This window comes from Nomascus leucogenys, chromosome 13, assembly GCF_006542625.1.
Source record: "Nomascus leucogenys isolate Asia chromosome 13, Asia_NLE_v1, whole genome shotgun sequence".
Classification (NCBI taxonomy): domain Eukaryota; kingdom Metazoa; phylum Chordata; class Mammalia; order Primates; family Hylobatidae; genus Nomascus; species Nomascus leucogenys.
This window is the reverse complement of record NC_044393.1, coordinates 2,005,994-2,019,425: the sequence shown is the minus strand read 5'-3', so window position 1 is coordinate 2,019,425 and position 13,432 is coordinate 2,005,994. Positions and strand designations below refer to the sequence as shown.

The 13,432-nt window shown below is 63.9% G+C and overlaps 1 protein-coding gene across 3 annotated transcripts; it reads right to left on the bottom strand.

The window, feature by feature from the left end:
• Positions 1-5,405, bottom strand: HRH3 (histamine receptor H3). 3 transcript variants are annotated; one of them, XM_030826544.1, is made up of 4 exons: positions 4,820-5,405; positions 3,589-3,755; positions 1,261-2,021; positions 1-447 (listed from the first exon to the last, which is right to left on the bottom strand). In XM_030826544.1, coding segments are annotated over exons 1-4 (1,179 nt in total). In that variant the 5' UTR covers positions 5,070-5,405; the 3' UTR covers positions 1-446. The 3 variants fall into 3 exon arrangements, with proteins under 3 accessions (XP_030682404.1, XP_030682402.1, XP_030682403.1); XM_030826542.1 differs by having other exon boundaries at positions 1-2,021; positions 4,820-5,404; XM_030826543.1 differs by having other exon boundaries at positions 1-2,021; positions 3,589-3,713; positions 4,820-5,404.
• Positions 5,406-13,432: the final 8,027 nt, after the last annotated feature.

Sequence of the window (13,432 nt, the reverse complement as noted above, 5' to 3'; positions counted from 1 at the left end):
TCAGCACCAATAAAAAAATACACTTTATTGTGACCTCACGGTTTGCAGGGCAGCGCAGCGGGCACAGGCAGAGGAGCATGCAGAGCGCGTGGCACGGGTGCACAGCACATGGCAAAGCGGCCCCTGCCCGGGCACCTCCTCTGGACCGCCCCTGCACGCCTCGGGACCCTCGGGCCTGGCCGGGCCCCCTCCTCCCAACAACCCCCAGAGGTCCTGGCTGAGCAAACAGAGTGGCCGGGGCAGGCTTGGCCACCAGGGCCGGTGTGAGCCCAGAGGCGGGGTGGGCAGAAGCAGCTGGCACAGCTCAGCCGGAAGCCTTAGCGGAGGGAGGAGGGCGTGGGAGCCCACACCTGCCAATCCAGCCCTGAGCTCCTCAGCAATTTTGTCTCTCTTGATTAAACATCCCAGGAACATCAAGTTCACAGACATGTTTTCTTCTTCATCTTTCTGAAAACACCCAGAATGGAAAAGCAGAGAACAGCTTCGAGGTTCCTAGGGCCCCTTGACACTTTTGGGGGCAGAGAGAGTTGGTGGGAAGAGGGGTGAAAGGGCCAGGCCTGAGGCTTATGCAAGAGACAGAAGGCAGCAAAGGCAGTGTCCTGGGCTTGTCCGGGGAGAGGGACGGTGTGCAGGTGTGTGCAGGTGTGTGCAGGGGTGTGCAGGTGTGTGCAGGGCTGTGCAGGGGTGTGCAGGGGTGTGCACGTGCAGAGGCAAACTGCTAGGGCAGGAGGCCTGGAGCACACCCGGGTGCTTGCTTTGGGAAGAACACCAACCAGTAACTGCGCAGGGTGTACACCAGCAGGGGGTGGGCAGCATGTCTGGGACCTCCAGACTGTCCCTCCTGGTGGAGCCAGAATGTGGGGGGCAGGGCCGGCCACCCAGCCTCCAGTCCAGCCAGTGAGGGGCCCTCTGGCCAACCCAGGAAGGTGCCTCCATGGCAGGGTGGGTGGCCTAAGAGAGGCTGCCGTGGCATTAAGAGAGGGCCACAGACATGGCGGGGCTCACCCCTGGGGGAACGAGCCGGTGGGGGGCAGCAGGGCCAGCTGCCCAGGAGACCTGGGCTGAGAGAGACGTGGCTGAGGGAGGCTCTGGTGGGCCACTCACTTCCAGCAGTGCTCCAGGGAGCTGTGGGGCTGGATTTTGAGCTTCTGGGGGCAGAGCAGCTTGGTGAAGGCCCGGCGGAAGCTGTGGTGGCACAGTGGGTAGAGGACAGGGTTGACAGCCGAGTTGGCCCACAGGAGCCAGAAGGAGGTTTCGTACCAGTAGTCAGGGACGCAGTGGCCGTGGCAGGCGGCCCGGATGATCATCAGCAGCGTGTACGGGGCCCAGCAGAGCCCAAAGATGCTCACGATGACGGCCAGCGACTTGGCCACTTTCCTGTCCCGAGACAGCCGAAAGCGCTGGGTGAAGCTCTGGGACACCATCTTCATGCGCTTCTCCAGCGAGGCCGAGGATGCCGATGGCTTGGAGCCCCTCTTGAGTGAGCGCGGCCTCTCAGTGCCCCTCGAGGAGCTGCCGGAGCTGGAGGTGGGTGAAGCCGCGGAGCCGCCCCCACCGCCACCCCCGAGGGCTGCCTCCCCGGCCTCAGCGCCTGTGGCCGCCTCACCCACCCCATACCTGTGCAGCGGCATGGCCTCCCCGTGCCCCTTCTGCCAGCAGCCCCAGCAGCCAGGCGGTGGGGGTGGTGAGGGCTGGGCCTCAGGAGGGGGCTCGGGGCCGGCTGCCTCTCGAGCCCCATCCAGCCGGAGGCGGGTGCGCCTCTGGATGTTCAGGTAGATGCTGAGGTTAAAGAAGGTGACGCTGAGGAAGGGCGTGAAGAACTCCAGGGTGGAAGCCGTGATGAGGAAGTACCAGTTGTAGAAGAACTCGGCATAGCAGTGGCCTTCGGGGATGGAGCTGCCCCCGGACAGGTACTCCCAGCTCAGGATGGCCGGCCCGTACAGCAGGAAGGCCAGCACCCACACCAGCAGCATCTTCCGCACTGCCCGCCGCGTGTCACCCTGCTGGGCCCGGTATGAGACCTGCAGAAGGGCAGGCTGGTGAGGGGCGGGGCGGAAGGAATATTGGACTGGGTGCACCCTCGCAGCCTGTGGGCCCCTATGTGGGCCCTTCCCTCAGCAGCAATGCTCCTCCTTTCCCCACCTGTCCTCCTTCCCTCCCTCTTTCCCCTCCCTTCCTCTAATCCTCCCCACTGGGGTCCCGGGCTGGGGCCCTGCCACACTCAGTGAGAGCCTCAGAAGCTCCCTGGGACCAACCCGAATCCTCACTCTCTGCTAGGCTGCCTGTTTACCACCCCCTACCAGCTGTGAGCTCCCTGGGGGTCCTGTCCTTGGCCCCTGCACCCCTGGGACCAGACTCAGCATCAGCCCCAGACCATGTGCGCACGCAGCTGTTTCTGACATGATGCATCCTGATCCTGCAAAGGCCCCAGCCATCTGCAGAGGTTGGGGTGGGAGGTCCAGCCCCACTCCTGCACAGGTGCTCGCACCCCTGGGAGCTGGAGGTGCAGGAGTGAAGCCACAAGCTGGTCACTGCTGGAAGACATCCCCCACCCCGCCACAGAACAAAGCATCCCAGATCGACATCAGGGCCTCTGGGGAAGAACAGGGAGAGAGGGCAGGGCCCTCCTCAGGGCAGAGAGCAACCAGCTGGTGGGGGCAGGGGGCAGGAGGGCCAAGGGATCCCACTGAGGGGTCTCAGGTAGGACAGCTCGAGGAGGAGGAGGACCTGAGAGCCCCTGCCACCCTCCCCCACCAGCCTGATGGCGTTTACCTTGGTGACGGCGGGAGCAATGTTCACAGCTATTGCTAATGAGAGGTGGGCAGAGCACCCCCATGCCAGGCTCTCTGCTCGGCCGCTTTACCCTTCGTGGCAGCTCTCCTTGTGCCCCATGCCTGGTGGCTCCAGGAAAGGAGGGAGAGACCACAGAAGGATGGGCTCAAGAGGACCCCAAAGCCATGCTCTTTGTACCCTGTCTCTTAGCCTTTCTAGGCTAGAACCAAACAACCTGCCCTCAGTCCTGCAGAGGCCCCCATAAAGCCCTGGGGAGGTGAGCTGCCAAGGAGATGAGAAGGGGAAGGAGTGACTTCAGCAGCGGCTCCCTGGGCTGCATGGCTCTGATGCGGGAGCCTGGGTGGGGCAGGGTCCCTGACTCAGGTGGCCGCTCCCACGAAGGGAAATCTGTGGAGCCAGGATCTGCCGCCTGCCTTCCCGGGGCCTGTGTGTGTGTGCACGCTTGCACACACGCATGTGTGAGGGATGTCACCCAGGACCTCTGGCCCCAGATCCTCCCTTAACTCCGGGGACTGTGGACCTGCCCCAGGGTGGTGGCTGCAGCGACAGCCCTGCCTTCAGGAACATCTGCGTCCAGATTCCCTGCCTCCTGCCTGGGCCAGGCCAGTCTGGCTACAGCCATGGCCCCGAGTGGGCAGCTGGCCATCGAGTGGCCCATGTGTCAGCAGCAAAGCCAGTGGGACCAAGCCCACTTCTGCCCACAACTCAGAAGTGGCCATCCTCACCCAGGTGCCTCCCATGGGCGTCCCGACTGTCCCTGCGGAGTGAACAGGGGCTCCGCAGCCCAGGACTCACGGCTCGGGTGACCGACAGGAAGCGGTCGTAGCTGATGAGCACGATGTTGAAGGCAGAGGAGGTGCACAGCAGGTAGTCCACTACCAGCCACAGCTTGCAGAGGCCCCGGCCGAAGGTCCAGCGGCCTGTCAGCACGTAGGGTACATACAGTGGGATGCAGAAGGCGCCTGTGGGGAGTAGGGCCACAGTGGGACCATGCAGCCAGGGGCCAGGGGCCAGACGGACCTAAGCGCAGACACCAGCGGGACCTGGGGTCACATGGTGGCTGCTTTTCTGGAACTAGCCATCCTCATCTTACCGCCCCTCCACCTGGTGTCAGCCACAAACTCTACCCTGCCGCCAGCCTTCACCCCCACATGGCTCCCAGCACCATCTGTGTCCCCTGGGCCTGGGGGCAGGAGGGATGATCCAGGCATGGGGAACTCTGGCCACCACAAGACCCCGAGAGCCTGGAGTCAGGACTCCCTGGACTTCTGTCCAGCCTTCCCAGCCCTCAAAGGAGGAAAGAAGACAATTTCCTTCTCCCCTCCTCCCGCTGGACTCCAGCCCCTACCCTGGCGTTGGACAGCCCTCCCTCTCAGCTTAGACAAGGAGAAGGCCTTTCTCCTGGCTGAAAGGGCACTTGGTTGCAGCCGCCAGCCGCCAGCCGCTACTACAACTGCCAAGCAGGCTTGAAGCGTCTGGGAGACGCACCTCACAGCCCCAACAGGTGTCTGGCGCTCCAGCCCCCTCCGCCTGCCCCGCCCCCCAGCCGGCAGCAGAGCCTGGACACGTGAGAGCACGCTCCTCCGAGCGTCTCCCCCAACCCCCACCTTCCCCACGGTCCCTTCCCCCAACACAGCTCTAAAAATCCCCCTTCCATGTCCCCTCCCCCAGACCTTCTCTAAACCGCCCCACTGCGCCCTCCGCGCGTCCTAAGTCCGCAGCAGCCTTTGTTTGGCTACAGCGCAGGAGCCAGAGCTGCACCCGCTGCCTTTGCGCCTTGCGCCTCGCCCAGTGCCCGTGTCCCTTCCTGGGGACATCTCTCCCCAACCCCTGTCCTGAGGCCTGAGTGGCAAGGAACTTCGCCTGTGCCCCCCACCCCATGGGCTCTGGACGCCCCCTTCCCAGGCCGGGTCCCCTGGTGGGGCGTGTGCCTGCGGGAGCCACCCAGGTCCGTGCTCCAGTCCCCGCTGGCCCGGCCACGCTGGGCGCCCCTGGGTCCCACGGCGGCCGGGGGCTAGGGATTTACCGACGAGGAAGTCGGAGATGGCGAGGTTGAGCAGGAAGAAGTTGTTCTGGGTGCGGAGGCTCGAGTCGGCCACGAAGGCGAGCATGACCAGCGCGTTGCCCAGCACCGTGGCCACGATGAGCAGCGCCATGAGCGCGGCCAGCACCGCGGTCCAGGCTGCTGAGAAGCCGCGCGCCCCGCCCGCCGCCGCCGCCTCGCCCGCCAGCGCCCCCGAAGCGTTCAGCGGCCCGTCGGGCGGCGCGCGCTCCATGGCCCCGCAGGCTCACGCGGCTCTGGGACGCTGGGCAGGGCGCCGGCCGAGAGCTGGGCGGCCGGGAGGGGCCCCGGCCCGGGAGCCTAGTCTTTGCGGGCCCTTGGCCGGGTCGGGTTCCCCGGGGGGCGCCCAGCGCATGGTCCGCGGGGCCAGGGCCGGGGCCAGGGCAGGCGGTGCCGAGGGGGCCGGGGCCGGATCCGAGCCCAGTGGGGCCAGCAGCGCGGCTGCTGCAGCGGGAGAGCAGCCGGAGCCTGAGCCGCTGCCGGCGCGACCGTGCACCCGGAGCGCAACGCGCAGCCGAGTGCGCCCCGCGCCCAGCCCACCGCCCCGCGCGCCCCGCGCAGCGCCCCCGCCATTGGCTGCCGCCCTCGCCCCGCCCCCTCCCCGCCCCCGCCCCGCCCGGCTCCGGCAGCACCACGGACAGCGCCGCGTGCCCGCCGGGCTGCCTGGAGCCCAGCCCCTGCGCTCACAGCAGCTGGCTGGGAGCCCGGCCGGGGCTTGACCGGGTCTGGGGGCTCGCCTGCGGTCAGTCAGCCCGCAGGTCTGGAGCCGGGGTCTGCGTTGCTCGGCCTTTCCCGTGCCCTCGGCCCTGGTGACCCCTGCCCGGTCATCATGGAGAGCCCTGGCGCCTGTGGGGACCCGGGGTGGGGGTGGGGGTGGGGGAAACGCCTGCACCCGCGCTCCGGGGAACTTGCCCTGCGGGGCTTTTCCTCGGTGCATGTTTTGGGAATGTGGGTCTCCGGGGGAAGGAACGTCTGGAGGAGAAGGGATGGGGAGGAGGGGGTCTTGGAAAGCGGGTGCCCAGACCAGGGGTCCGCTCCACCTCCCGTTTGCACGGACCCTGGGTGCCAGCCTCCCTGTGGACAGGGCCCAGTGCAGGGTCCAGGGTGACCTGCAAGGCGCAGGCAGATGTGGAGTTACATAAGGGAAGATGAGGCGCCGGGCGGACCCAGCCGGAGGGGAGCGCGTCTAGCCTGGGCTCCGGCGGCCTCAGGCTGAGGAGGGAGCAGCAAGCCGCTTGGAGCCCAGCCACGGACCCCCGTGGACAGAGGGGCAGTCGCCACTGCAGCGGACAGACGAGGTCACTGCGCTCAGGGCGCAGGTGGTGGCTGTGTTAGCGCCTGTGGGAGGGGACGGGGGAGGAGAGGAGAGGTGGCAGGAGGGAGCGCCCCCACCGCCAGACACATGCGCTCAGATACACTGGGTCAAGGACAGATTCCTCCTGAAACACTCAGGGCAGACAGACAGACATGTCCACACTCAGATACACAGACACCCACAGGCCAGGTAAGCAGCCACCAGTGCCAGGCTGAGGACCCACCAAGAGCGAGACACACATCAGACAGCAGGCAGGGAGAGAGCCGCGCCCCAGGAGAAGGAAGCAGCAACTCCGCTCGGTCGCCAGCCGAAGGCATCCCTGGTACCTCAAAGAGGCCAGAGTGCGAGTGTCTGGGGGAGGGGCTGCAGAGGGGACCCCGGGCGCTGACATGCACCGTCACTCCCCTACTTACAGCAGCTTCCCCATACCGTGGGGACCTGCCCCTTCCCCTCAGCCCCAGTGGCGCTTCAGAAACTTTGGGGAAAGAGGAGCTGGGATTCCTCTGCTGCCACCTCAGGGCTGACTGCAGAAAGGAACCCCCAGACCCGTGGCCCCAGTCAGCCCACTATTCCACGGCTTCTAGGAGCCTGCTCTGCGGGGAGGGGTGCGGCTTCCCTCTCTGACTACCTAGTTGTACTCATTCCACTCCACCTGCAAACCCTACTCCTCATACAGGCTTCCCCAAATTCCCTGCACCCCACCCCAACTCACCCAGTGTGGAGGGGCTCTGCCTGGACAAGGGAAAAGTTTTCAAGGGGAAAAGTTCCATGGAGCTGGGCAGCAAGGGGCTGTGAGGCCATCAGAGCTGCCACCCAGGCCTGCTGCGGCCCTTGACTCACTGTCCCCACCCAAACCAGAACTCCTTGTTGAGTGGACTCCTCCCCAGGCCCTTATCCTCTCCAAGTACCCACTGAGGCTGCGGGAGATGGCACTGGGTGGGGGTTAAGAGGGGGCCCTGGCTCTCTCCTTCACTGGCTGGAGCCTCAGTGTCCCCATCTTGGAATGGGGAATATAAATTGGAATCCCAAGCAGAACTAAGGATGAAGGGGTCTGGAGGCCCGCCCAGCCATTCTCCCTCCCCACCCCTCCTCCCCTGTCATCCACAGCTGCCTAGGCTTCCCCGTGAACTGAGCAGCCCCGGAGAGCCTGGGCAGTGCTGGTCTGAGCCAGATGACCCAGACAGAGGGAGCTTTCCTGGTGTTCTCTCTGCCCCACAGCCTCAGCGGGGACAGCTCAGCCCACACCTGCCCCACAGCTGTTCTGAAACCCCCGCGGAACCTGCACCAAGATCCAGGGGCCCATGGAATCTGGACCCACAGGCGGGGAATCCCACACAGCGTGGCATCGGCCAGGGGACTCACATCTGCAGCCTGTCACCACAGTGGTGACACATATCCATCACACGCCTGTGGGTCACCTCAGGGCACCCTCGAGGGAAGTCAGAAGGAGGCCCCGGGGTTCGGCCCCTGGCAGTGGGGACCCAGCTGTGTGACCCCTGGTGAGTTACCAAACTTCTCTGAGCTGCTGTAAATGGAGGCTGCCTGGAGAGCAGAGGGCCTGGCTTGGCCCCGAGGTCTGATGATGACAGTGGCTGGTGGCCGTGAACACCCCCTAGAGTTGGCCAGACTCGGTGGGAGTGCTTGGTACCTGACCTCACCAGCCCCTGCAAGACCATAAAGTTGGGCAGGACTTGCCTCCCTGCAGCACTGACGAGCCCCCTGCCCGAGGTCACACAGGCCCACCCTCTCCATGGCCACATGTCCAGCCCAGTCTGAGACCAGCAAGCGTACCAGCGTGACCAGCAGCCATGTAAGAGGCCCGTGCCTTTGCCCAAACAGGAGGCCAGTGTCCTCTGGGCTGGGGCTTGATGTGGCCACAGCAATGCAAGGTGCATGTGGCTGGTCCCTGTGTAGCCCGTCTAGCCCTGGGGGGCCCTGTCCCAGGGACCGGCTATGTTGTGTACCTTGTGATGAAAAAAGAAAGTAGCCAGGGGAGACCATCCCTGTATTCATGGGCAGAGGCCAATGTCCCGGCAGGCTGGTCCGGGCCGGGGAGGAAAAGGACTAGAGATGGAGACAGGAGCTCTGGGCCAGAGCCATGTGGACGGCCACGTGACTGGGGGCCTAGCTTGTTGGTTTCCTATCACAAGCAAACACCCACCAGAAGCCATCCACCCTGAAGATGTGACGTTAGCAAGCCCCTGTCATTGGCCACCCTCGAACTGGGATGTTTGAGGTGAGGGCAGTGAGTGCAGCGTGGCCACATTGAGTGCAGTGGCCACCCTGGAACCCTGGAGGCTACATGTGGGCCAAAGGGCACCGAGCCCCACCTCCCAAGGCCCACCTGCTGCTGCTGCCTCTGAATGTCTGACCGCCAGCAAGTGTTCAACACCCAGCCCCAAGTAGGGGACATTCTCCAAGGACAGCAAATAGCTGCTGGTGAGCTGGCTCTGTGGGTCCCCTTCCCCTAGCCCTCATGGACCACAGACCTGCTCCGGGTATGCATCGGCCTGTCTTGCCTGTTGAGCCTACACTGCAATCCAGGGGCCTATGGACCTCACATCCACAGGCAGAGATTCCTACCCAGTGTGGCATCTGGCCAGGGGACCCTCTTCCCATGAAGGCAGAGCCGGCATGGCCCCGGCCATGGGCCCATCAGGGTCTGGCCTGCCACACCACCCAGGAGCAGCCTCCGGAGGCACACCAGCCTGGGGCACTCACCTTCGAGGCTGACGCTGCCCTGCAGACACGGATGACAGGGCAGAGTCCTTTCCATGGCACCACGTCTCCAACAAGAAGACCACAGGCCTTCAGGACCAGGGAAGGAGCAGGAGGGGCCCCGCCTGGCACCCTCCCAAGCATCCTCAGGGGAATCTGCTTTCCAAACTCTGGGCTCTGCAGGGCTCAAGCTTCTCGTCTCTGAGGGACACCTGCTCACTGGGGACACACAGCTGTGGATGGCTCCCAGGCACTTTGAACTGCTGAGCTCCAGCAGACAAGACGGGGAGCCGCCTTTCTGTCGGGGTAAGTGGCCCTGATCAGCAGGAGATGGTGGGGCTGCTGTTTGCAGGAGAGGAGGGGTGGGAGGGGGTGGGTGTGAGACTCAGGGCCCTCTTGGGCGCCATGGCACCCCCTGGCCAGATCGTTTCTGTGCATGGACAAGTGCGGCCACCCCAGCCTGAGAAGGTCCAGTGGCCAGGGCTCAGAGAAGGAGCGTGAGCCTCCAGGACCTGCAGTGGCCACAGCCGAGGTGGGAGAGTGCAGGAGGGAGGGGACGCGTGCCAGGAGGGGCCCCAGCTCAGCTGCCCCTGTCCCCTGACCCCTGATCCTTCACAGGCCTCACCCCAACACATCTCTCCACCTCCCGTGCTGTCTCGGCATCTGCTTCCTGGAGGACCCACGTTGACACAGCCGAGGTTCCAATTTTGAAAGGGTGGTCAGGGAGTTTCCACTGAAGAGACACACGAGCAAAGGGGGAAGAGAGGGAGGTGGATATTGGAGGAAGCAGAGTTCCAGGAAGGGGAACAGCAGGAGTGAAGGGCAAGTGGTGGAGCACGTTCGTGTTCCAGGGACACCGAGGAGGCTCGTGCGGCTGGAGCTCAGGCGGGGGCATGGGGAGTGCGTTCCAGGGGCAGGTCTTGTAGCCCCTCGAGCTGCTGCAAGGATACTGATGTTTTCTCGGACAGGTGCTCCAGGAGGGCCTGGGGGACGCTTTTACAGGATCCCCTGACTGCATTGGAGAGTGGTCTCTAGGTGGACGAGGGCAGAGAGACCAGAGGGGAGGCGTTGCAAGACTCCAGGTGGGAGGCGATGGTGGCAGTGGGGGTCAGGCAGACCTGGGCAGATTCTGACATGAGCTGGCATGTGAGATGTGAGAGGGCAGAGGAGATGAGGGGCCCAGCCCAACTCCATAATTTGGTCTCAAACGCCTCAAAGGAGGTGCTGACAATGAACCAGAGGGAGCAGGTTTGAGGGACACAGAGGTGCCCTGTTTGAGGGCACCAAGGCTGAATTGCCAACAGGATGTTCAAGAGATGAGACTGGTCAAATGGGCAGTCAGGGGCTGGGATGAGAGGAACTCTGGGCTGGTGGCCATGCTGGTGTCACAGCAGCGGACAGCAGGATGCTGTCCCATCACCCTGTGCCATCGGGGGAGCAGCTCTGCTGCCAGCTTCTCTGGTGCCCAGAAAAGACCCTTCTCTTTGGAGCTGGTGGTGCGCCCAGGTGCTGTCCCCGCAGTGCTCTGTCTCTGCTGCATGGGGACGCAGCTGCTGGTGAGTAATATGGGGGTGAGGCGCGGGGCCGCCAGGGCCAGCGCAGGACAATTGTCCTGCTAGTTACAGCCAAGGCACCTGTGGGGGTCTGGGGCCAGCACTGTGCCGCCTCTTCCAAGGAACCCATATTTGCTTTCTCTCTTTCTGCAGGAGCTCATTTGAATATGGGAATGTAAATTTTTCTTTTTTTGTTCCATGTCTTTTTTTCCCCCGTGACATTCTGAGCCAGCTCCGGGTGCATCCTGACGAGCTCACGGCCTGGGTGTGACAAGAATGGCGTCTGAGGCCGCCGACTTGGAATACAAAGTTGAGTCTGGTTTACCTGCCTTTGCAGACCAGGCAGAATTGGGCCCAAGACTTGGGTGGTAGGAAGGAGAGAGGGGACAGGAGAGGCAGACACTAGTTGCTGTAGTTTGGTTGAAAGTGAGAGAGCCCAACTCCAAAGGGCCTAAGGACAAGGAGCAGGTGCTGTTTCCTGCACCCACGAAGTCCAAGGGCAGTGAGTTTCAGGCACAGCTGCATCCGGGCTCAAGTACAGCTGCTCCCTCCATTTCGTCTTATCCTGTGTGCACTTCATCCTCAGGCAGGGAGTATCTCCCTGAGGTCTCTCCCTGCAGCTCCAAGTGACTCCCCTGTCCCCTCCTCCATCCCCAGGCAGGAGAGGAGGCTGCCTTTCAGCCAACAGAACCCCAGGATCAGCCGCTTTGGCCTGGCATTGGCCTGGCTCGGGCATTCGTGATGCCTGAGTTCACAACGGTGGAGTCAAACCCTGGCTGAGGATGCACAAGAAGCGAAGGGGGAGTAGTGGTGGTCATCCCTGAAGCTGCTTTGAGGTCCCCGCGAGGAGCCCCTGCTTAATCCCCCCGCAATGCCTCAGGGGTCCAAGTGCCATCCTGCTGGGACAGTGGGCCTGGGCACAGAGAGCCTGGCCGTGGTTGGGGTGGCAGGGAAAGTGCGACTGCAGAGATGACCTTCTCTCGGGGCATCTGTGTCTCTTGCTGCCTGGCTGCTGTGAGAAGTGAGGCTGAGAGAGCAGGGAGAGGGGCAGTGATGGGTGATGGCAGTTTGGCAGATCTCAAGGGGCCCAGGCAGGATGGCTGTGGAGCCACCCGTGGTCCATCCGTAGGAAGGAAGCCTGCAGCCCGCTGGGGGTCTGCTCCCTGCTCACCCAGGGCTGATACAGCAGCTTAAGGGACAGGGTCACAGGCTGGGCGTAGGGGCTCATGCCTGTAATCCCAACACTTCAGGAGGCCAAGGCACGAGGATTGCTTGAGACCGGGAGCCCAAGACCAGCCTGGGCAACATAGACAGACCCCGTCTCTACAAAAAATAAAGAAAGAGGCAGGGTCACACCCACACCACAGGCCAGGACAGCGACCCCCAGAAAACCAAGCTCCAATCACACCTCAGCTCCTCCTGCTGAGACCAGGGGCCTGCTGAGCCCTGGGGCCTGGGTCCGAGGGCAGAGGCTGGGGCAGGGAGTGTGCAGAACTGAATGCAGCCTGACCCAGCGCTCTTCCCTCCTAAGGATGGTACCTGGTGGAGACATCAAGCACGAGAGAAGGAGTGATCCCAGGAAGGCTCCCTGGAGGAGGTGGTGCCTGGAGGCGGTCTTGAGAACCCAGGTCTGATCCGAGGGTCAACAGCCCGGTGAGTGCAGAGGCTGCTGGAGAAACTGGAGGAATAAAGGAGCTCCTGCCTCCCCGGAAAGTCCCTCCGTGTGAACCAGACTGTTGCTGGCGCGCAGTGTGCACCTCCCAGGGCTGGCTGAGAAGTATTCGCTGAATGAATGGAACAGATTGCATCTGTGCAACCTCCCTCCGTGGGCTAAGAATGAAGACGTGATAGAGAAAACAGAAAAGAAGACCGAAAGCAGAACGGCCTTCACTGTGCTTTTCCAGAACCCTCTGAAAGGCCGAGAGGGCTCCAGGGCAGCTGGGACCCGGCCCCAAACCCAAGTCCAGCTGTGGGGGACCCAGCCCCAGCCCAGGAGCCCTCACCCCATCCCTAAGAGCATTTGGTGGGGCCTCCTGTGGCTATGATCCGACAGAGCAGCACTGTCTGGTGGGGGCCTCCAAGCCAAACCCAGGCCATGACCTCCCATCCCTGCCAGTGCCTGGGGGTGAATCAGGCCCTGGACCGTGGTAAGCATCAAACCAGGGGGCCGCTGGGCCAGGCCAGAGGTAGGGACAGGCCCTGGGGGAGGGGGACGTCTGGACCCTCAAGCTGGTTGGCATCCAGCTCCTCCTGCTTCCCATGCCAGGGTGCCCTAAGACCCTGCTGGTGTCTGCCCCGAACACCTTGCCCACTCCCTCAGCCTAGGTCCGGGCAGTGGGGACCAGGCTTGGTGACCCTGGTCCATCCTGCAGACCCCCAGCCAGGGCGCAAGGCTAGGCAGGCCAGCCAGGGGCCACGTGCTCCCGGCTGCTCCACACAGGGGCCGGTGGGGCCCTCCCCTCCAGCAGCTGAGGTCAGCACAGGCAGGGGCCTGGCGGATCTAGTGAGGGCGACAGACAAGAACGTGGAACGTGTGGCCAGCACACCTGCGCTTCCCGCCCAGGGCTGCTGGAGGGCTGGCCCCATCTCTGTCCACCCACTGCCTCTCGCCTGGGTGGGGTAGTCTGTCTGGGGAGGGAGCAAGGATGGCCACGGAGCGGGCACACTGGAGGCCCAGCGTGAGTACTGTGCAGGCCCATCTCCATCTGGCTGCTGCCTGGATCCATTCTCGGGGTAAGGCTGAGAGGCCAGCCTTACCCTGGAACCTGAAGCCTGGTGGGGAGGTGGCCCCTCCTCCTCCCTCGGCTCCCGCCTCCTGCACCTCCATGCCCCTCCCCAGACACACGCCCCTCAGGCTCCGCCCCACCTGGCACCTTCCCCTATGGGTGCCTCCTCCCAGAAGCCTTCAGGGTTATTCCAGGTCTTCCCACTGCCTGTGCTGTTGTTCCCAGAGCTGCTGACCGTGGTCCCAGGTAGCGTATGCCCTCACCC

Coding starts and splice junctions, on each gene's coding strand:
- HRH3 (XM_030826542.1), bottom strand. CDS start 5,069: ATGGAGCGCGCGCCGCCCGACGGGCCGCTGAACGCTTCGGGGGCGCTG. Junction 3,756..4,819: donor CATCTCCGACTTCCTCGTCG/GTAAATCCCTAG, acceptor TACTCCCCACAG/GCGCCTTCTGCATCCCACTG. Junction 2,022..3,588: donor TCCTGTCGGTCACCCGAGCC/GTGAGTCCTGGG, acceptor GCCCTTCTGCAG/GTCTCATACCGGGCCCAGCA.